General features: G+C 43.6%; 2 protein-coding genes across 7 annotated transcripts in view; both read right to left on the bottom strand.

Moving 5' to 3' along the window:
- pfkpa (phosphofructokinase, platelet a) overlaps positions 1-5,063 on the bottom strand; it is a 23,847-nt gene extending 18,784 nt beyond the window's left edge. For 4 of the 6 annotated variants that reach the window (XM_076971087.1, XM_076971089.1, XM_076971085.1 and 1 more), the window contains exons 1-2: positions 4,815-5,063; positions 766-839 (exon numbers count right to left, since the gene is read on the bottom strand). In XM_076971087.1, the coding sequence (XP_076827202.1) occupies positions 766-839; positions 4,815-4,905 (165 nt within the window). In that variant the 5' untranslated portion in view covers positions 4,906-5,063. The remainder of the gene's footprint in view (positions 1-765; positions 840-4,814) is intronic. The other 2 variants (XM_076971086.1, XM_076971084.1) reach the window with 1 other exon arrangement.
- Positions 5,064-16,571: 11,508 nt separating this feature from the next.
- ifnu (class II cytokine, IFN-u) lies at positions 16,572-18,470 on the bottom strand. Its single transcript, XM_076970131.1, has 6 exons — positions 18,400-18,470; positions 17,913-18,074; positions 17,695-17,772; positions 17,478-17,603; positions 17,064-17,144; positions 16,572-16,678 (listed from the first exon to the last, which is right to left on the bottom strand). Exons 2-6 carry the CDS (start codon positions 18,027-18,029, stop codon positions 16,586-16,588), a joined length of 495 nt encoding a protein of 164 aa, XP_076826246.1. The 5' UTR covers positions 18,030-18,074; positions 18,400-18,470; the 3' UTR covers positions 16,572-16,585.
- Between the last annotated feature and the right edge of the window lie 5,534 nt (positions 18,471-24,004).

Below are 24,004 nucleotides of genomic sequence, written 5' to 3'. Positions count from 1 at the left end.
CACGTCAGACAGCTCAGCATGACGACAGTGGAAGGCAACATTAGCACAGCCGTGAGCAAACCTCCACACCCTCAGCAGCTGGACCGAGGGCTTCAGGAAATACCACCTGCCCTCCAGCAGGATACTTACACACTATTCTCCCAAAATTATAGGCCTGATCTGTGAAAATGTTTTACATTTCATAATAAAACATAAGGATGGACAAACAAAATAAATATTTACCATGTTTGGTCCAATATATTACCTAAATTCACTGCATATGAAGGAGAGAACCATCATTAGTAGGGCTAGATATGCCCACTGCTCACACCAGCACGTCCTTCAGCAGTGCAGTACACACAGTGCAGAGGCATCATCAGAGCTCACACTGCTCACAGTGCACAGTTATACTGCACTGCCCTGGTTCGTTGTATTAACCTACAGCCCCACTGCACTGCCCTGGTTAACTGTATTAACCTACAGCCCCACTGCACTGCCCTGGTTAACTGTATTAGCATACAGCCTCACTGCACTGCCCTGGTTAACTGTATTAGCATACAGCCTCACTGCACTGCCCTGGTTCACTATTTTAGCCTACAGCCCCACTGCACTGCCCTGGTTAACTGTATTAGCATACAGCCTCACTGCACTGCCCTGGTTCACTATTTTAGCCTACAGCCCCACTGCACTGCCCTGGTTAACTGTTTTAGCCTACAGACCCACTGCACCGATATGGTCCACTGTAGCATCACTCCTGCCAGTTCTGTGTTATCAAGCAAAACTCACCTCATGAATGAAGTAGACTTTGGCTCCTACGTAGATTCCCATCCGCACCACAGCCCGGACGGCAGCATTCATCCCTGCTCACACAACACAAACACAAACACAACATAAGGAGAACAGTGAGCAGTGAGGACCCAACCTCTCCCTCAGCAGTGGAGCCCCACCTCTCTCTGAACAGTAAGGACCCCACCTCTCCCTGAACAGTGAAGCCCTGCCTCTCCCTGAACAGTGAAGCCCCACCACTTCCTGAACAGTGAAGCCCCGCCTCTTCCTGAACAGTGAAGCCCCGCCTCTTCCTGAACAGTGAAGCCCCGCCTCTTCCTGAACAGTGAGGTCCAGCCTCTTTCTGAACAGTGAAGCCCCGCCACTTCCTGAACAGTGAAGCCCCGCCTCTTCCTGAACAGTGAAGCCCCGCCTCTTCCTGAACAGTGAAGCCCCGCCTCTTCCTGAACAGTGAGGTCCAGCCTCTTTCTGAACAGTGAAGCCCCGCCACTTCCTGAACAGTGAAGCCCCGCCTCTTCCTGAACAGTGAAGCCCCACCTCTTCCTGAACAGTGAAGCCCCACCTCTTCATGAACAGTGAAGCCCCGCCTCTTCATGAACAGTGAAGCCCCGCCACTTCCTGAACAGTGAAGCCCCGCCTCTTCCTGAACAGTGAAGCCCCGCCTCTTCCTGAACAGTGAAGCCCCGCCTCTTCCTGAACAGTGAAGCCCCGCTTCTTTCTGAACAGTGAAGCCCCGCCTCTTCCTGAACAGTGAAGCCCCGCCACTTCCTGTAGTCATTCTACACGGTGAGGCCCACTATACAGGCAGAACTACACTTGGCATTTTCTTAATCACACTACTTAAAGGTTTCATTATTTCTCATCCAGACACTCATACAGAATGTGGTTGTGGTTCCTTTGTTTGATGGATTTGAGGGTATGTGTGTGTATTTCAGTGTGTGTGTGTATGTGGGTTTGTCTGAGTTTATATGGGTGTGTTTGAGCTAAAATGGGGGTATGTATATATTTAAGTGGATGTAGGGGTATATGTGTGTGTGTGTGTGTGTGTGTGTGTGTGTGTGTGTGTGTGTGTGTGTGTGCTGATATAGTGGACATGCGTCTTTTATCCAGTATCTCTGCTCTCCTTTCCTTGCTTCCTTTTTTAGTAAAACTTAGTGTAAGACAATGTGGGAGGAGCCAGCCTGTCATTTAGAGCCATTTGGGGAAGTTATCCTGAACACAAAGCAGAAATGCCTGGTAAAATGGAGACCTGCTAATATACTGCCTGGCTACATACTGCCTGCCAAACTGACTAACACTGAAACACTAGATGATGTGGCTTCATGTTACTAGGCAACACCTGAAGGCAATCCAACACAAAACATTAGCACTGGACCGCCATCACAGTTTCACTCCTCCAATAAACACAGTTTCAGACTGAGCACAGAGAGCAGAAATATCGGCCACAGTCACTGGGGCTGCAGAGTTCAGGGTTCTCATTCCTAAAGCTGCTCAAATGTGCTGAGGAGCCGTATGTACCATGACCAAAACTAAAGCTAACTGCTATTCAGGCTATTTGGAAAAAAACAGCCTGAATATGAAACCTAATAATAACCCTTTCTCACAGAACTGACACACAGCCTGTCTATGGGACCCATTATTGCTTCTGCTGCAGTTACATAAGCATAGAATAAAAAATAAAAAAAAACGCCGGATGGATCTGGTTACACATGATTTTCCCCATTTTAGGATAACTAAATGTTGGATGGAAAAAAACCAGGCAGCTCCTGGTTTTGGATCAGAGGGTGTGTGTGTGTGTGTGTGTGTGTGTGTGTCATGCTCTCTGCACTGGGTCATGTCTAGGTTCTGAGCTCACACTGAAAGGAGATGCTGCTCCTGAGACCGAGAACTTTCCTTCATGTCACCATCCCCCAAGTGCTCCAGGTCAACACGGCCACCCCAATTCTGACCCCCCATCTTACATGTTTTGGTTGGTCGAAAGGTCACATTAAGGTGCACCAATGACCCCAGTGCAACATTACTATACTTGGCTATCAGCTGCCACTGTTACTGCTAATAAACAGGCCTTGATGACCTGAGCAAAAGGAGAAGGTAGGGCCTGATGTTACTCAACTTGGTTCTGTAGGGCAGGGACCGAACCCAACTAGCTTCTGTAGGGCAGGGACCAAAACCAGTCTGGTTCTGTAGGGCAGGGACCGAATCACACCTGGTTCTGTAGGGCAGGGACCAAAACCAGTCTGGTCTTGTAGAACAGGGATCGGACCATGTCTGGTCCTGTAGGGCAGTGACCAAAACCAGTCTGGTCTTGTAGGACAGGGAACAAACCATGTGTGGTTCTGTAAAGCAGTGACTGAACCCAACCTGGTCCTGTACGGCAGGGACTGGACCATGTATGGTTCTTTAGGACAGGGACTGAACCATGTCTGGTTCTGTAGGGCAGGGACTGAACCCAATCTAGTCCTGCAGAGCTGGGACTGAACATGGTCCTGTAGGGTAGGAAACTAGCCCCGTCTGGTCCTGTAAGGCAGGGACCAAACCCTGTCTGGACTTGTAGGACAGGGACAGAACCCTGTATGGTCTTGTTGTCTACATCTGTCAAGTTCTCAGGGATATAAATAAATATTGCTAGTTATATAATCAGCACATATATTGTGATGGTAATATTCAAACGTATATTGTCCTAAGTATATTGCTGCATTTCTTGTAGTCTGATCGCTGATTGGTTCAATGAGCGTTAGCACTCTGGTGAGCTTTCTGACTTGCTCTGCACGTGCCAAGTGTCACTACACGCCAGAACTGTGTTAATTTACAAGTAACTTAAAAAGGTGTAGATGGTAAAACATATTCGTACATTGTTGTGTTGTTACAATTATAAATTCAATATTAGTCTATTTTGTTTATGAGTGAAATTGTGTGTGACCAAATAAATAAAATTTAAAGTGGTTCAGGCGACTGCAAAAAGCCCTTCGTGCCAACTCAGATTTTGCCTGTATTTTATAACAATTTACATTTTATAACAGAACATCACTCGACCAGCAGTCTTACCCAGTCGGGTATCTGCCAATTGTAGAACACACAAGTGTGTATTCAACAAGAAAAAAGTAAACTATGCCAAAAGGAACTGGCAGAGCTACTCCGACGTCGTTCTCCCGGACGGTGACGGTGATGCGCAACTACGCGTTCACGATAAACCGAGAGCGCGCATGACTGTGTTTCCTCTGAGGTCGCGCGCTGAGCGCTCCGAGCGCACTGCCGCTCCTCACGTAGGCCTCCTCTCAGATGATTTACGGGCACCAGCGGGCATCCCCCAATGATGGAGTCAATTCGCTTCCCCTTCCAATGTGCCCGCCGGTTACAGAAAAAGTGCCGGTCGCTTTCAGAGATGCCAATGGAAACACTGCGTGTGCTTTTATAATCGACAATCAGCAGCTCAACAACTTCCTGGTTGCTTGAGAGACATACTGAAAGTGATCGGCAAAAAGCCGGATAAACTTTAAAACCAGAAACGCGGTGTTTCATACACGACGGGCGATGGAAGTAAAGAAAACATACGAGGAGCGACGTGATGGTCACATGGAAGCGACCGGTCTCCGCAATGCAGTCACCTATGAGGATTTAAATACGCCTTAGGCGCTCTTCAATTGTATTAAGATAAACCGGGTATAGACTAGGACATCTACTGAACCACACACCAAGGCATGAGAAATGACACTGGAAGATGCCTTATGAAAGATTATGCAATCCACTGAAGGATCTATCTAACATGTCACTGAATGAAATACCTAGACCTGCGGCAGTAGGCTGTTTTTACCTGGCCACCAATCAACCTGCCTGCTGGCTCCACGCAGCAAAATATAGATATTTAATCATTTTGTCTGTCCTTGGCGACTACATCCGTGTTGAATTAGACTTAGAGCTTTCATTTCCCGATGCGACTGGGGCTTTGTATTTTCATCTTATTGAGCCGATCAGTACAGGTTTGCCCTCTAAGGAGCCATGCGAGGTTCACAATGTCACGGGAACATTCTCACACACACGAGTCACGGTACCTTGAGCATCACCTCCGCTCGTCAGAACAGCGATGGCTTTACCCGCTCCGCTGAGATTCTCGAAAAATTTCTTGTTATCAGGCTGCGCCATGTTCGGTCTGTAACGATCACAGTAAAGCGAGACGCAAAAATAAATAAATTAAACGTTATAAAATTGTGCCGGTTGAGGGACAGTGTCGGCCCCCTTTCCTGTCCGCTGCACCCGCTGGTATCCGTGCGCGTCCTGGCACGTCCCCTACTCAGGTTCCCCAGAACGCTCTCATTTGCATGACTTGACCGACTGTAGATTGTATCCAATGATTTGCCAGGACGCGTATACTTTTAATTTGTTTGACCAATTGAATTTATGAAGGGAGGACGCTTCCGCGTATGTTGATGATGTGGGCGGGACAAGAAGTTCGCTTCAGCGTGTATGAAAGTGGATTACATCTTTTCGAAAGACCTTGCTTCATCTACTAGGATTAATGTTTACAGAAAAAGCTTAATTTTTCATTGTTTTAAACCAAGATATTTAGGGCCAACTCCAAATCTAAGCATAAGATCTCAGACATCCAAGATATCTGATGCAGAAACAGGTTTTCTGAAATGAGTAAAACCCACTGTCATATCATAACATCGAAACATTATCTTTCAAGTACACAGTTAGGTCGACCAGAATGAAATGAGCATAGTTCATTAAAGAATTTAAAGCTTTCTGCCAATGCGTGTGTCACTGTTTTTGGTCGTAATGCAACCCAAAATAAATAGGAGAAAACCTCACATTATAACATTTATTTTTCTTTTTCTACTGCTTAATTATTCATTAGTTTGTTGGGTATGACTAATGGTTAAATATTATCAACTAATTTGTTAAGATCTTGTCTCAATCATTAAATAAAAGTATGAATGATTAAAAATATAAATCATATTCCACAAAATGCAAGTACCATTGCAATACTATCTGTAAGGCCACAAGAGAAAGCATCCATCTTAATATATGTAAGAACACTCTAATGTTTGTACATTCAGAGTGAAATTTTGAGAACGATACTATCCATGTTAAGAATCTAATGCCACGTACCTGGGAAAGAATGAAGAGTAACTTCATTCATAAGTATTACCCGTAGAAACGCATTAAAATATTGCTAAACCCGGTCAGGCCAGCAGGTGGCTATAAGTTTCCCCCAAACCGTTCAGACTGGTTTAAGCCTTATAAAATGAGTAAAATAAATCAGGATCTTAAATCGTGTTTTCCAAAACCAGAAAACCAGTTTCAGATGATTTTATTTATATATACATTTTATGTGGAGGGATGGAATTTGATTTATTCAAGCCGAAACTGAGAGATAAAATAAAATAATAATCCAGAGTTGACACCAAGCAGCTCTACTTCTTATTCTGTTCCCCACTGCATTTCACGCAGCAACAATAACTGCAAGAGTTCGGCACTCATATTTCTTTAGAAAAATGCAAATCTAGTTCCTACAAAAATCCCTGTCAAAACATAACTAAAGCAACTAAAGCAAAGGTCATAGCTAGCTATGCACAATACAGACACGTAGGTATTGTATGATTCAGATTTACGATCTGCATATTTTTTTATTGTGCGGCGCGTGAATGAGTGGTACGCATGCGTGGAGAGGAGCGAGATTTATTATGGGCAAATCCAATATCAGAGTCGGAGAAGCGATACAGAGTCACACCGGCATGGCATTTTGTCACTGTAATATTAGCCAAAGATAAGAACTGACTGAAAAGTAGTGCTTACATGAACACCACACAAACACGCACATACACACAAAGCTAATATCAGCATGTCATTTAGTTATAGAATCTGAATAAACCTCATATGCCTATTAAGTAGGCATGATATTTAAAAGTACTTTTCAGGCATTAATATCAAAGGCAAATCGTTTGCTCAACAGCCCCTTGGTCCCATTGGCTCTTTAGGCCCTATAGGGCCCATACCTGTGAACCTGGAATCACCACTTGCGGCTATATTTGTCATATTAAAATGAAGTGAAATGAACAGTGAAAATGATTTAAGAAATTAGAGAAATGTAATAAATACTTTAACAATTAAAATTAAGGACAAAAAAGTCACACGTGTGGACTTGCTTGTTATGACTTTCTAGAGGTTAATAGATCAAAATATACAAGATAAGCTTTCTACAGAAAAAAAAGTTCCTAAAATAAAGGCAAAATAATGACAACAAATACCGCATGTCAAGGCGAACATAATTAACTTTTAGGGAATCAACCCGTCCAAAATAACAGCAAACCTGTCTAGGTCAGAGGGGTCAGAGTGTGTTCATGTAAGGGGCCAATTCTTTTTTTTATTCTTACACGTATTTCCCATATTTGAGGCTCCTGAGATACATGTGCTCCATTTTTACGTTTAATGTATTTGAGACTGGAACCGTACCGGTATAGTACTATTTGCTGCTAAGTGGGGGTGTTGCGTGACGGTACCTTAGATCGCCAGCAGGGGGCGAGGGAGACTCTGAAGGGGAAACCTTTCTCTTCACTCAGTAAACGTGCGCGAGAGGAGATGTGATGGCATACCTGCTGACGCACTCGTCACATTTAGGGCATTTATATTCACACGCGGGGAGGAGGGAGGACCATAAGAGAGTGTTCCAGTGCAAACGTTATCATACACAGACATAGACAAACAGGCCACTGATCTTAGGCTCAATATAGTGGCCAGACGGTCGTGTCTGGTTCATGGCTGCATTTGCTTTTACAGAAATGTTTAAAGATGAGAGGAATGAGAAGAATGTAGCCTTTCATTCTTATTTTAGGAAATTATTATCTATATAATCTAAAGTGTTAGGAGAAACATTTTGCTAGTCAAATGGAGTGCTACACTACACTGAGGGTGTGTACTGTATTATATTTGTTTACTGTAAATATATTCAAAATTGGTTATATTAAACATGCTTAGTGCTGCCATTACACAACAGTAAACCTGCTCTTGTGCATTTTTCCCCATAATAGCATATGACCGTGTGGAGCCTGTGACATGACGACCTGCAGATACCTTTAAATTTTTGATGTTAGCATATTGTTGTTATGCATGTCTATTAGATGTTGCTGTTAAGTTGGTTGTTAGGTCTGTGTGTTTATTGGATAATGCAGTCTTGAATCATATATAATGAAACCAGGGTACAGCAGTAGTCTACTGTGTGAAACAAACTTTACTGTATATGAGAGTCTTTAATGTATGTAATAGTATTTACTGTCTATAACAGTAAAGCCTGCAGCAGTCTATATTGTAACAATTCTTATTGTAACAGTTCATTTTTTAGTGTATTTTTAGTCTGGGTCTTTTATCTCTTTCATAGGTTGGTTTATTATTTTGGCCTGGGCCACTTCTGACATTATATAATCCAGTGTCACATTGTCTTCTATATATGTTGTAGATACTTGTACATTTGTACACCACCTCTGTGGCCTTTTGTACATGTTGTAGACACTTGTGCACTGTCTTTATTTCCACCTCATGTTTGTCTGGACACATTTTTCACATTTCCTGTTACGACCTTAAGTCTAGGTGTCAGTACAAAAGTAAAGCTGTGGGTTTTCTTATTTTAATTGGTATTGTTTTATTTCTTTCTTTGGAAACATGAAATGGCAGGTGAGATTTTCACATCTTTGATTAAACAAGCAGAATGAGGTTGGTATGTTTCCTCAGCTGTGGGTTTTTAGTCGCCCACTCAAAGAAAGTCCTCTGCCTTTTCTCACAGTTTGACACCAATAACCAATTGACTACTACTGACCCCTTTTCCTGATTTTGTAAACTCATAAAATCTTCATAGTCTGTCTTCATAACACGGTGAGCCACAATGCCAGTGCTAGTAGTGGTTTCAATTACTATTGAAGGAAATACTACAACAAAGGCTGATGTGCTAGCCACTGTAATGGGTCTGACATCATCTGCCTGCAGGAGACCCACTTGGGCCCATTGAGCAACCAGCCAAAATTGGCAGACTATTACTATCTGCATGACAGAGATCTCCATCACTTCTCATTACCTGGCAGCCATTTTGTTTGTCCCAACTTACCATCCAAATGCAGAAAGTAGAAATGTGGGGCTATAATTCTACTGACAGTAAAGGCAAACCATCAAGCTAGATGGAAAACACACAGTAGGAGTTAATATACAATGCTAAAGGCCCACAGTCCTCTACTGTAACAGCAGCCACTGGAAAAGTGGCAATGACAATAAAGATTTATCTTATCTTATCTTAAAAGAGGTTACAACTCAAACCCGTGCTTCAGTCATGGGGCAGTCATGGCCTGGTGGTAGGGAACTGGTCTTGTGACTGAAGGGTCGTGGGTTCGATTCCCAGACCTGAGGCCATGACTGAGGTGCCCTTGAGCAAGGCACCTAACCCCAATTGCTCCCCGGGCGCCTGACCAAGAAAGCAGTACTGAAACCCCTCTCAAAGACACAACACCAGCCAATCTCAATCATTATAAAGCAGTCATGGTCTGGTGGTTAGGGAACTGGTCTGGTGACTGGAGAGTTGTGGGTTTGATTCCCAGGCCCTAGGCCATGACTGAAGTGCCCTTGAGCAAAACACTTAACCCAACTGCTCCCCTGGCACTAGGCTATGGTACCACGGCCCCCTAGTGATCACTAGTGTGCACTTTGTAAGCTGCTCTGGATAAGAACACCAGCTAAATGCCCTAAATATAAATAAAGCAGTACCGAAACTGCTCCCAAAGACACAAGATTGTCTGATCTCAATGTTAATATCTGCTATAACTATATCTGAAGTTTAGATGCTGCTTCAACTGATGGCTGCAAGGCTATGTGAATGTTATAGAGAGGGTATGGAACATTAAATACCTGTCAACAAAGACACATGGATACTGGGGAGCTGCCTTATAGAGACCAGCAAAAGTCCTGGTCCACCATCAGCAAACTACTTGGAGACAAGATCCTACTGCCACACATACTGGACATTACACCAAACCAGGTTGGGAGCCAATGGGAAATTAATAGGTCTAAAGGTCCATCACTCCAAAAGCATCCTAGGAAGCCAAGAGAATGTCAATACTAACCAAGCCTTTCACCATGGAAGAGTTTGAAGTAGGATTTGGTACCATGATGCTTGGCAAAATAGCAGGTCCTGATGCCCTAATGACTGAGATGATAACCCTGCTAGGCCCAGTCACCAAAACTATGGCTTCTGAATATGTTTAACATATGCCTACAGAACCAGCACATCCCAACATACTGGAGGAAAGTTGCCACCATCTACCATCACCTTGCCAGGTAAACCAGTTAGGGTTGCTGTGAAATGTGGTTCTGGAGACGGGGCTGTATGACACATGGAAAATCATGCACAGGACTGCTGAACCTAACCCAACACACTGAAGGCAGATATCAAGAGAAGCTTATATCCACCACTGCTTTTGCTGTTCTGAAAGCAGCCGATGACACTGCACAACACTGCCAACCTATACCTATACAACATGACAGGCGAGGCTAAACTATGTAGTGTAGTCAGATGCTTACTGAGCAAGCGGATGTTCTACATCACACTGAATATCAAGAAAAGCAGATGGTTCCATCAGATTAATGGACCGCCACAGTGTAATGTGGGGGGTTGTCAACAGAGGGGAAAAACCCTAGGATGTTACTGAGCTGGCTGGCCAACCAGTGCTAGGTGTCTGAGAGGGTGGCAAACAAAAACACTGTGCTAGTAGAACGCGGATAGTAAAACTATTTCAAGTACTGAGAGAATAAACAACAAAAAGAACTTCCCTAAACAAAAACCTTAAAAAAGGGAGGTAGCGAATTGAAAACTTGAGGGTGGCCAAAGATGGGAGAGAAAACTGGAGGAAGTGGGAAATGGAATCCCAGGAGTGAAAGGAGGATTATGGGAAAGAATTTCCCACTAAACAAGATACCAACAGCAGCTGGACTGTGACACAAGAACACTCATGAAAAGACTCAGCAATGAGTTGACGAGAAGTCAGCCTATATAAAGCCAAAAAGGCAGGCGCAGCTCATCCAGGATAATTAGGCTGGATTAGAATATTGGCTCCCTCTAGTGGTGGCTGGTGGTGTAGTCCGCGAGCCAAATCTTACACACAGGGCAGTGTCTTGGCAGCGCTAGTCTTTAATGTGTACACCAACAATCAGCCCCCACCAGAAGGATGCAGCAGGTTCATATATTCAGAACAAAAGGAAAAAAGACCTCACAGACATGTCAACATACTATCTACAAAAACAACTGCACCCATTCCTGAGAAGACCCACATCTGCAAAACAGGATTTTAAATATACCTATAAATTATCACCATTAGGCTAGAAAACAACCGGAATCCTGTTTACCTGGGAGTAACCTTAGACTGCACCCTGAGCTCTAGAGAGCACGTTAAGAAGATAAGAGCCAAAGTCTCCTCTAGAAACAGCTTACTACAGCAACAAGCTCCAAGTGAGAAGCCCATCCATGTCCACCCATGTCCACCCATGTCCACCCATGCCAACAACAGCATTAGCTCAGTTTTTCTCCTGCTGAGCACCGCTGAGTACGCCCATCCTAAATGAGACCTGCAGGATAGTGACTGGGTGTAGTTAAACCACTCCAGCACCCTGACCCCACACCCCCCCCACCCCCCCTCACAGAACTCCCACTACGCAAGCCGAGTGGCCAAAACAAGACAATGACACCCGGCACCAGCCCCGTGTGCACTCTGTTACCCATAAGCCTCTTAGCACCAGGAGTGGCTTCTTGTCAGGGCCAGTGACACCAGAAGGCTCAAGCAATGGAGCAGCCAGGCAGCCCAGCAGACAGAGAGGGATCAACCCAAATGGCTGCGACCAACCCTGGACTGTCTGGAGGACTCAGAACCGCATGTGGGTCGATGAGGGACGCTACACAGCATCCTTGAAGAAATGGAATATAACAGCATTGTGAGTGCATTGTGAGTGCGTTGTGAGTGCGTTGTGAGTGCTGTGAACACCAAGGCAGGCTGTGCTCACCTGTGTAAACGTCAGGATGGACGTGATATAGATGATGGCTGGACACAAGGATGACGATCGGGTCACTGACCCAGTGAGTCCAAGTTATTGTAGCTTGTGGATTTGTTTGCCAACCACTGTTACTTTTGTTGCATACAACCCTATCCTCGTATGGGAACACACACACACACACACACACACACACACACACACACACACACACACACACACAGACACAGTAACATCTCATAGAGCCGAGATGAATCCATTGAATAAATAAGTTGAAAAAACACACACACACACACACACACACACACCCACACACACACATACACACACACACATACACGCACATACACATACATAATAATAATATATGAATAAAATATGCACTTTTAGAAGAAACGCTTGGATGTTCTCAAGGAAAAGCCTTTTCCTTTACAGAATGGATGCTCTCCACATCCTGGGTGATGCCAGGACTTCTATCACACATTCCCTTCCATGCCAAACCTCCAATGACCATAGATTCCAGCCCATAGATTCCCCAGAGCCCATAGAATCCAGAAGAACATCATCATAAGCCTCTTTGGAAATCGCGCATCCACTTTGATTTGAATTTAACATTGATATCTTCATCATTCAACATTCCCTCAATGAGACCCATAACCTGCCCTTCTTGGTTTAGTGTGGAGTGATAGTGCGCAGTGTGAACACGACTGAATTCATTTGCTGTAAAGCCCGTGGCGTCTTCTCGTGTTTGGCTTTAAAATGTCAGGCCTACGTGTTCTGTGTGCGTGTGAATGAAACAGCGTCGTGAAAGAGCTTTGATTACATCTGCTGCACAAAGGTGCTAAAAGTGCAACAGTGAAATCATGTATATCAAATGCTTTTTGGTGCAAACTGTAAACTCTCTTTCAGGGTGTATATAGAGGCTCCTTAGTTGAACTCCAATAGAATACTGCGAATGAAGGCCCAGTAACAATCTCTAGCTCCTTTGCTCTCATATGCGAATAAAAACTGCTTCAGTCATAATGTACCTGCAGGCACTTAGTGTATTGTACTAGTGTATTGTACTAGTGTATTGTACTAGTGATTTGTACTAGTGTATTGTACTAAGAATTTCATGCTGAGGTAATGATTCAATTATGACCATTACCAGAATGTGGGAGTCAATAGCAACCTTACAAGATATTTTTGACACAAGGCTGCCATTTGCATCAAAGTAGAGAATAAAACATGATCTTCTCTGTCAGATATTGAATTAGAATGTTCTCTCTCTCTCTCTCTCTCTCTCTCTCTCTCCCTCTTTCTCTCTCTCTCTGTCTATCTCTCACAGACACTCTTCCTATGTCACCTGTCAGTGGTGACATGATGATAGTCAGTGGTGCAGGTAAGTTTCCTGTCAGGGCGGTTATGTGAAACTCTGCTTCCACACCCCCCCACACCCCCTGGTGGCCAATGATCTGTCAAGGAGACTCTTCGGTTTCCCTCCCAGGGTACACGTCAGCTCTCCCGGATTAGTCTACTGTATCAACTGCCAAACACTTCCCTGTCAGTAATGACTTTCCCATCTCATTAGCAAAGCACTGGCGGTTCTGTTCAGTGTGGCAATGTCAGGTGCACCTGTCTCTTTAACTGACAACTGATGGCTGCTGTTTTTTCTCACGTTTTTTGCCAATAACGCTAAATGGCTGTGATCCTCTCAGCGCCACCTCTTGTTTAGAGAGAGCTCACACCTCAGTTGCTCTGCCTCTAAACCTTCCATGTTGTCTAATCTAAATCCCTAATCTTAATCCCAACCAGTGGAGCTCCAACTTATGATCCTCTGACAAGAATTGTCTCCAGTACCACATGACCTCCAGCTCCTGTTTATAATTCTTGTGTTGCAATAATTCTTTTTTGTTTGCTTCATAAATCATCACAGTTGGAACTGAAGTTATTGACAGAAACAACATGGCTTTCACCCAATACTTCACTTTCACATGACGGCTACTTCACTCTCACACAATGGTCTGCTTTACTTTCCTTGCTGATTTTCATATGGCAGTTGCAGCGGATTACATTAGATTAAATACAAAACACCAGATTGAATTTCCACAAGTGGGTTAATGCATTCACATAATTTATGTTTGCAATTGCCTCCATTTTTAATAGGTTGTTAGGCCTACACTGAACTGAATCAATTAGCCTGCTAACGGTTGCATACTGCAGTCCACATGTGTGCAGTCATTTACGAAAACACCTCAGGGTTTTATTACACCTCCAGAAAAGCATAATGGCTGCACAGATGGACAAGCAGCTGGCTCTATTCCTCCATTTAACCTAAACTCTGTTGTCTAATCGCAGTACTTTGTTGACAGCTGTTGTGAGATGCCTGAATGCAAAAATAAGAGACATAACTGCAGAAAATAAGAAACATAAGCATGTGATTGGCTAGTGTCCACCAGGGCATTCACTCTCAATACCTTCATACGTTTAAACTACCTCGATTGAACTTTAAAACTACTGACGTGATGATCAGAAGACTTCAGTGGTGCATTGAGGTATTAGTGCCCCTAGGCCTAAAAACAACAAACTGCTCAGAGTGGTTTACACAGGTATGAGTGTAACGGTACACATGGCTTCGGTGGTAGCAAACACCACTTGGTGGCAACACACCACTGCACTCTAGTGTTCTCACCGTGAGAAGAGGTTGAAGAGGCTGCACTGAAAAAAAATATCACTGCCATGTCCGTGCTGACGAGAATCAGCTTCAGAGCTCGGGCCGCAGGGGAGGTCTTGAAGAGAACAAGCCAGCTGGTAAATCATTGCTCAGCTGCGCAGAATGAGAGGCTTAAAGGAGCTTTGGTTGCAAGGGGCTGTTTCTACCCAGAAGTGGAAAGTGCTGTCCAGTGCACTTTCAGTGTCTTTTTCTCAATGAGGGCTCGTTCACTGAGGACTGACTCAACAAGGTTGATTCAGCCAGGACGGATTCAAGTAGGACTGATTCAGCCAGGGTTGATTCAACCAGGACTGATTCAGCCAAAACTGATTCAGGTAGGACTGATTCAGCCAGGACTGATTCAAGTAGGACTGATTCAAGTAGGACTGATTCAGCCAGGACTGATTCAGTGAGTATCCAGGCAGGAGTGTGCAGTGCCCTCACTCCTGGATCACATTATGTGTTTTATGCAGGTTAGCTGAGAGGAAATCTATGATTTCAAACAACTCCATACCGAAAAATCTGTTCTGTGAAAGAATTTTGATGAACATGGTATTCCACAAAAAATATCAAATTTCCAAATAAAAAAAGAAACAGAAAGACTAGAAAGTCTGGTTTGTCTCTATAATTGTGTATTGTGTATGTTTCTGACTACCTTTCAGGTTCATTGCAGTGGGTCTTACGTGTGTCTTCCTCCGGGGCCCTGGAGACCAGCTGTGTGCTCCACCAGAGTTCCTTGCAGAATTAATTTCTGAATCATTCTGAAGATGTCTGACTACCGTAGGGTACCGCCTTCCACAGATGTCAATTATGCCACTCTTCCTAACCCTGGTCGTAATACACCTGGTCATGTTAAGTAATATACCTTTTCTTTGCACTTCAAGAACAAAATTCGATAAATTGTTTCACATATTGAATACAGAAAAGGAATTTGATTCTCATCACAGAAAGGAAGCGAGAGATTTTCATCACAATGGAGACCTCTGGACTTTCCCAAAACTGTCAGAGAATGTTAAGCTGAGGACTGATTCTTGCAGGACATGAAGAGTGATACAGGACATTATCTCAGGGTTTGAGTGATTCAGGACATTATCTCAGGGTCCGAGTTATTCAGGACATTCTCTCAGGGTCCAAGTGATTCAGGACATTATCTCAGGTTTGAGTGATTCAGGACATTATCTCAGGGTCCGAGTGATTCAGGACATTCTCTCAGGGTCCAAGTGATTCAGGACATTATCTCAGGTTTGAGTGATTCAGGACATTCTCTCAGGGTCCGAGTGATTCAGGACATTATCTCAGGTTTGAGTGATTCAGGACATTCTTTCAGGGTCAGAATGATTCACAATATTTTTCAAATCTGAAATACACAGAAATACATTGTGGAGCAACACATTTCTGCTACAGATGATTTAGAGTCATCAGATATTTTCAAATACATATGGGGTCATTTTCATTTCAAATTGGCCAAGAATAGTTGGAAACTGGTAGCCTGGTTGAGTTTAATAATGGTAAAGACAAGGATGAAGCACTTGAGGTTCAAACGGTTATTTGTATTTTGTGAGAGTTTTTTTTTTATTAAAAGAAGCCATGTAATAAAACATCTTCGTCACTAACTCTCTTGGTAATATCTAATCCCTGCAGTTCTCATAACGTCCACATGGTGGGAGTAAAGCCTTTTCATTGCATTTTTATTTTCAATTTAAACTGCTAATTCCCATGTATATTTTTTTCATTGTGTACGTTTTCTCTCAGAAAATCTAAGAATATTTTTAAATGAACAATTAATCAAGACAAGATATGTTAAAGTTTGAGTGTTTGGGTAAGAGCTTTTATACCAGATTGCTGAGGGTTTGTGTAAAAGTTTATGGTTTGGAATTATTATGCCAAACCAGTTCATGAAGCTGCTCCAGTTTGAATTCTAGGGTGTAAGTTAAAAATGCCTGTGGAGTGACCACACTGGGATGATGCAACAAGTGTTTAATAAATCATATTTTATTTGTTATTATTATTCCACAAGCTATTTAATATTTGATTATGATTAAATATTCAAGTTGAATCCATGTAAATACATTGATAAAGGGACACAGATAAAAAATAAAGCCGATCTTCTCAGTGGTGTCTCCTGAAGGTTCTCTTCTCCAGCCGTTGAAGGAGCTCCCGCACAGTCACATTGACTATCTCCCATGCACAGCTCGTGTGAGACTGAAAATCCAAAGAGAGACAGTTGAAAGTCTTCACAGAGAGAGACACAATGCACAGTATCCACCGAGAGACAGCTGAAAGTCTCAACAGAGGGAGAGAATGTATAATCTCCACAGAGAGAGATAGCTGAAGGTCTCCACACAAAGAGAGTGAGACAATGCACAATATCCACAGAGAACGAGACAGGTGAAAGTTTTTGCAGAGAGAGACATCTGAAAGTCTCTGCAAAGGGAGAGAAAACTTATCCACAGAGAGAAAGACAGATCTGTCTCAGACACAAAGAGATAGACAGCTTATAATCTTCAGAAAGAGAGAGACATCTGAGAATCTTTACACTTGGTGCTTTAATTCATGCTGATTTATAGGCTAAAGTCAAAGGACGTACCATTTTCTGATGAATAAAACTCTCCAGTTTATTGAAGCATGTAGCTACAGACTCATGGCCAGCATGATGTGGGTGGGGAGCCTGAAAGAAACATTACAATCATTACTGTAACATAGTACTACTTTTGATCTGTAACACCAAACCACAATCATTACTGTATCACAGTACTCCTGTTGATCTGTAACACCAAACCATAATCATTACTGTAACATAGTGCTCCTTTTGATCTGTAACACCAAACCACAATCATTACTGTAACATAGAACTCCTGTTGATCCATAACACCAAACCACAATCATTACTGTAACACAATACTGCTGTTGATCCATAACACCAAACCACAGTCCTTACTGTAATGGAGTTCTGCTAGTGATCAGTATGAAAGTGTAACCATACAACACAGGTACTACTTACGCAGGGTGTTAGAATATGGCAGGTGTGTTGAAGCCCCTGAATGAAGTCTTGAGGGCTTGGGTTTTTCCTGTAAATGGATTCAGTCTTTTTCATGATATCAACCAGAAGCTCGGCATTCAGCTCCACCTGTTCACATGGAAACATGAACAGTGAATCCATGAGCAAGTTGTCCCAAAATGAACTCCAAGTTTACCAGACAACTGCTGTTATCCACTACCTGATTCAGCATATGTGCTGGATCACACAGGCTGTCTTTGTTGTAGTGTTGAACACACCCCTCCGATATGCCACTGCCCTGCGGAGCACACACACACACACACACACACACACACACACACACACACACACAATCAAGAAGAAGAACTGGAGCCTGCATGATCAGCGGCGTGGCCCACAGAGCGGAGGAGCCACTGGTGTAGAGAGGTGAGTGTGTACCATGCTCATCAAGGCCTGGAGGAGACTCCCCCAGCGGATGTGCTGTGTGCACTGCTGCTGTGCCTCCAGCAGGGGCAGCAAACAGCTGACGGTCAAGAAGGTTCGGATCCACGTCATGTTGGTGGGAACTGTGTAGTCTTGAAGAGTAGAAATATTTCAGATCTGTAAGTGGACGTTAGTTATAAAAAGACATGGGTGAGATGATACGCACAGGAACACCGTTCTAAGGTTTTGATGTGCATAACCGATGAGTTTTGAGTCTGTCCTCGATAGGTTGTATTGATTAACAAAAACATATGCACATTTCTGCTATTTTGAACCTCTCTCCATACATACTTCACATTCAACAGATGCCACATGAACGACTTCAACGCCATCATCATCATCATCATCATCATCAGTGCAGAAGAGAAGAGCGCTCTGAGCATGCAGTGGGACGCTGAAGTGAGGTCTGGTGTGATGTGTGCATGGACGGTGTCTGGCTCACCTGCAGACGTCTCCTCTCAAAGTTCTTCGGCCACGATGCAGAAGGGATGCTGAACCATGCTGAGTTCTGTTCCATTTATACAGACAGGGTGCTGTGGACATCTCACCTCACCTGTCAGGTTTACGCAAAACGAAACCGCACTTTCCCTCACCTCCCCTTTCCTGTCCTCCATGATGGGGAAGCCTCCACAACTCCTGTACCTCATGCATTCTAGTAGATTTACTGTAAACCAAACGTGAATGGTTAGGAACTGGCTCTGGCCCCGCCCACAGCTGGAAACCGTGACCTCATTTGCATACCATGATTCTTTGGTGTGTCAGAAATCTCACTAACAATCCACATGCCCAAGAAGCAGCACACTGAACTGGTCAAAATAAGTCCATCTTTACTGGACAGTATGCAGGATGCTGCAGTGAAAAACAACAGTAAAGTCTGGGCAATGCGGTCTGTTATAATCATGATGCTGTGGGTATTCAGGTCCTGAACTCTCCCAGATATTAAATAAATACTGGAGCTCTCTGTCTGAGCTTTCATGTTGCCTTTACAACTTAAAAAAGGAAATGCAGACTAATCACTTACATCTGATCTTACGCCTTGAACAGCTTAGTGTAGTTCACTGACTTAGTGTATTACCAACCGTGACAGAATAGAAAATAGTTCTGGAATTAAATCCAGTTCAGCTTACACACACACACACACATATATATATATATATATATATATTTTATATGAGACCTGCACTAATACAAAAGTAGCTATATCAGGTCTCAGCAGACAGTGGGTTTCCTACAGCATCTGATTACTGTGGCTGTCCGGGAGTCTCAGAGGACTGGGTTACGCCTTAGTGCAGAACGGATATGCACTGGGAAGACAGTTGACCATCAGGCTTTCATCACAATAACAATGTTTCAGTAACACTCCCCACGGGCAACGCTCGGAATCACACTTCCCCTCCACTGTGATGTAACAATGGAATGCAGCTACAGGAGAATCTCTGCCCGGGAAAACGAAACTGAAACTTCTGACATGGGCAACACACATGAGAGCCAATCCACTCTAATTGTTGAATTAGATTTGTGAACACTTCGAAATTATTGTTCTCCAATGTTTGTGTACCAAGAATTTTAGGTGCATTATACATGGTGTAATGCAATTATTAATTGTTTTACTGACAAAACAATATGTACTTGGTTGCTGTGTTATTAAGGTTGCCTGTTAAATTGGATTGTTCAAAACGGATCTTTAGATTTTCACTGTGTGGGTGATGTTTAAGAAAAAGAAACTTATTTTAGCTGAAACCTGAAGGATGAGAATATTGTCTTGCCTGCCCAGACATGCAGACAGCAATGAAATGACAGCAGTGCTGATGTCACTTCCAGCCATCCACCAGTACTGCATGCCCCATGCACAGCACACCTAGCATGTGCACCTAGCACGCCTTTGTGACATTTGTTACACATCACAGCTGGATATGTGTGGCCAGGCACCTGACATATTCGAGCAGGCCTCTCCAACCCTCTAAAGGAATAGAAAAACACCAGATGACAAACCAACAGCCTACTAGTCTTAATGTAATGCTGTCATGGAGTCCTGTCACTACACAGACAGTCCTGCTTACACACAGGAGATGGGACGCCATCTGTGCCTCTGTCAGAGTGCAGTGATGCATGTTTGGTGCATCTGCGGTGTATCTGTAGTGTACCAGTGGTGCGTCTGTGGTGTGTCATCTGTGGTGTTAGTGGTTCGTCTGTGGTGTGTATGGCGTGTCAGTGGTGTATCAGTGGTTCATCTGTGGTTTGTCATCTGTGGTGTATTAGTGGTTTGTGTGGTGTCTCATCTGTGGTGTGTTAGTGGTTTGTCTGTGGTGTGTCTGGTGTGTCAGTTGTGTGTTTGCGGTGTGTCACTGGTTGGTGTATCAGACCTCCCCTGCCACACTTTGGGGGGATGTAAATATGGTGGAGTAGTTTCTGATGGCTGATTTGGCCAAACACAAAGCAGATCAGGCATACAACAGACGCATTGTGATTTTTTAAGTATAAGAAGAAATATTTCCCTAAGTATAATTTTTTACATTAATAGTTTTTATTCTATTATGAGATTGTGTATCGTTGTACCATGTTTGCCTCCCTGTACTTAAAGCCAGGTGTTCAGCCCATGTGTGTTTTTGCATTATAAATAATGCATCTTCCATATGAGAGTGGTAGGGTTAGTCTCTGGATGGTCTTGGGGTCTTTACCCCTGCATCTTGGACATTCAACCCAATTCTATAAAGTTACTACGTACATACTTTGTGTTGAAAGTGAATTGTGTATCAGTGTCATTCATATCATGTCAGTGTTGAACTCCGTTGAGCAATTTCATACCAAAGCAAATTCCTGTATCTGACAAGTCCTGGCAAAGACAGGACCAGCTGTCCCTGAGCTTCAGTCACTGAACCCTCCTTCACAAACGTTTCCTCAAACGAAATCACCACAGGCTATGATATCCACGACAACAATTTCAATCATGCTGCACAACGTAAGTGTCTTTGGCTCCTTCACTTTCTTTCTGTGTTTGTTTATATAAGTGATCACCCGCATGTGACTCAAAATAGCAGAATGCCATGGATCCTGCAGGGAAGTGTTTGTCAGGTGGAGCTCTCAGTTTCAGCATCTCCATGCACGTACAGCTATTGGACTGATGGCAGACACAATGCCCTCAAACCTACAGGTGAACTGTTTCAGTACGTTTTTCTTGATATTCTCTAACTTAATGGCAAAATTCACAACAGGTGTTTGATCCATGAATTGACCAATACATTTCCTGGTTCAGTTAGAGTTGGTTTTAAACAGCTGTTCATCATGAGACCAAGATGACAACTAACAATTGATCAACAGCACCTCGCCATTACGAGGCTTCAAACAGGACGTTCTCAGACAGAAGTGGCCACTGAGCTTAGAGAGTCACAGTGTGTCATCAGCAGGTTGCAACGGTGAGACTGGAGGAGAGACAGAAGGGCAGAGAAGTGGACGTCCGTTGGCCACATCCCACACTGATAACTGCTTCATTGTGAACAGTGCCCTGTGAAAACAGATGATTTATGCCACACAATGCCAGATGCATTCAAGGGAGATTCAAGGGACCCAAGTGTCAAATCAGACCATTCGAAACTGTTTACATCAAAGTCATCTGTGTGCTAAACAACCTGCAAGGGTCCCTGACCACACCACCAGGCACAGGTGTCACCCTCTTGCATGGGCCAGGGAGCATTTACACTGGACGCTACGCATCAGCCACTGACCCAGCAGACAATAAGCCGACTTGTGAAAAGTATGAGCCATCGTTGTCAAGCTGTAGTTCACATGCTCAAGTGCACATGACAAGTTATTGAGACATTGACCTTTTTTAGCTGGTGGATGCCCACCACTACTGCTGGCTTTTGTTTCAGGAAATTGTTTGAGATGAGGAAATTTGCTTCTACCTAAATGCTCTATTTTCATGTTGTAACCTTACTGAAGTGTGAATTACATTTGACATAAATTTCACCCAAATGCCAAATATCCCTAATTGTGTGTGTGTGTGTGTGTGTGTGTGTGTGTGTGTGTGTGAGTGCGAATACGAATGGTGGTCCATTGCCACAGATAGAGATTGTCAGAGAGAGTAAAATCATCCTGTGGAGGTAGGGAGGTCTTCTCTCCTGTGTAGGTGGAGGTAGGGAGGTCTTCTCTCCTGTGTCGGTGGAGATTGGGAGGTCTTTTCTCCTGTGTCGGTGGAGGTAGGGAGGTCTTCTCTCCTGTGTAGGTGGAGGTAGGGAGGTCTTCTCTCCTGTGTCGGTGGAGGTTGGGAGGTCTTCCCTCCTGTGTAGGTGGAGGTAGGGAGGTCTTCTCTCCTGTGTAGGTGGAGGTTGGGAGGTCTTCCCTCCTGTGTAGGTGGAGGTAGGGAGGTCTTCCCTCCTGTGTAGGTGGAGGTAGGGAAGTCTTCTTTCCTGTCAATCCAGAGCTGGCCAGTCCTGAGCCTCTGCCAGTTCACACACATTCCTCTTTCTCTTTCCACTCCTCTTCCTCCTGTTCGCCCTAGAAAAGATATGGAGACTAACTTTACAAAAAAATGTAATTGATTTAATTTAATTGGATGAAGACCCCTTGTTACAGATACCAATAAAACCCTTCCGATGGACCTCCATAGCAACTGACAACTAATAGAGTTTGTTTTTTATTTATTTTTTTACAGGAGTGACTCAATCACCCCAGTTATCTCCAGCTGGGTTGGTGGTGTCCAGTGGGAAATCACAGTTGTCCATTGTGAACAGTGGGAGTGTGTTGTAGTGATCAGCCCGGCTCCCAACATCAGTCTGATGGCCTTCAATAACACAGAGCACTGGCAGCGCAGCTGATATGGTCAGATGGTAAAAATAAAACAGGTTTATAAACTGTATCAGACAAAAATGCTTGTCTAAAACTTGTGAAGTGAAATCCAATCAAGTCAAACTTCTTTTTTTTATTATGTTTGTTACAAGCATCAAACAGATGCTTTGCAGATGCTCTAGTCAACATTGGACCAACACAGTGAGTTAATTAGTACAGAATATATCTCTGAAAAACATGAGTTTGGAGATATATACTCATCAGGTATAAATGAGATACTTGTGTTTTGTATTGCTACAATATACACTCAGCTGCCACTTTATCAGGTGCACCTTTTTGAGTGCTCGTTAATGCAAATATCTAATCAGCCAATCAGTGGCAGCAAGTCAATGCATTTAGACATGTTGATGTGGTCTAGACAACCTGCTGAAGTTCAAACTGAGCATCAGAATGGAAAAGAAAAGTGATTTAAGTGACTTTGAACATGGCATGGTGTGGGTGCTAGATTGACTGGTCTGAATATTTAAAAAAATGCTAATCTACTGGGATTTTCATGCACAGAGAAAGGTGTGAAAAAGAGAAAATATCCATTGATATTTGCCAATATCCAGTTCCCTGGGCAAATAAACCGTGCAGATGTTCAGAAGTTCAGAAGTTCAGAAGAAAATGGCCAGACTGGTTTGAGTTGATAGAAAGGCAAGAGTAACTCAAATCACCACTGTTGACCAGGTGTGCAGAAGACCATCTCTGAACACACATGTGTTGTTCGCTGAAGCAGATGAGCTACAGCAGCAGAAGATCACAGCAGGTACCTCTCCTGTCAGCTAACAACACTCAACTGAGGCTACAGTTCTAACCCTAACCCCTAAACCTAACCCCTAACCCAGGTACCACTCCTGTCAGCTAACAACACTCAACTGAGGCTACAGTTCTAACCATAACCCCTAACCCCTAAACCTAACCCCTAACCCAGGTACCACTCCTGTCAGCTAACAACACTCAACTGAGTCTACAGTTCTAACCCTAACCCCTAACCCCTAAACCTAACCCCTAACCCAGGTACCACTCCTGTCAGCTAACAACACTCAACTGAGGCTACAGTTCTAACCCTAACCCCTAACCCCTAAACCTAACCCCTAACCCAGGTACCACTCCTGTCAGCTAACAACACTCAACTGAGGCTACAGTTCTAACCCTAACCCCTAACCCCTAACCCAGGTACCACTCCTGTCAGCTAACAACACTCAACTGAGGCTACAGTT

Source organism: Brachyhypopomus gauderio, chromosome 13 (genome assembly GCF_052324685.1).
Source record: "Brachyhypopomus gauderio isolate BG-103 chromosome 13, BGAUD_0.2, whole genome shotgun sequence".
Taxonomy (NCBI): Eukaryota; Metazoa; Chordata; class Actinopteri; order Gymnotiformes; family Hypopomidae; genus Brachyhypopomus; species Brachyhypopomus gauderio.
Note: the sequence above shows the minus strand (reverse complement) of the source record. Positions and strands in the feature narration are given on the sequence as shown.

Bases quoted from the DNA above. Each gene is read 5' to 3' on its own strand.
- ifnu (XM_076970131.1), bottom strand. From the start codon at position 18,029: ATGACGTGGATCCGAACCTTCTTGACCGTCAGCTGTTTGCTGCCCCTG. The intron at 17,773-17,912 runs GTACACACTCAC...TGTGCTCCGCAG, and splicing joins TCCAGGCCTTGATGAGCATG to GGCAGTGGCATATCGGAGGG. The intron at 17,145-17,477 runs GTAAGTAGTACC...TGTTTCTTTCAG, and splicing joins GCCATATTCTAACACCCTGC to GCTCCCCACCCACATCATGC.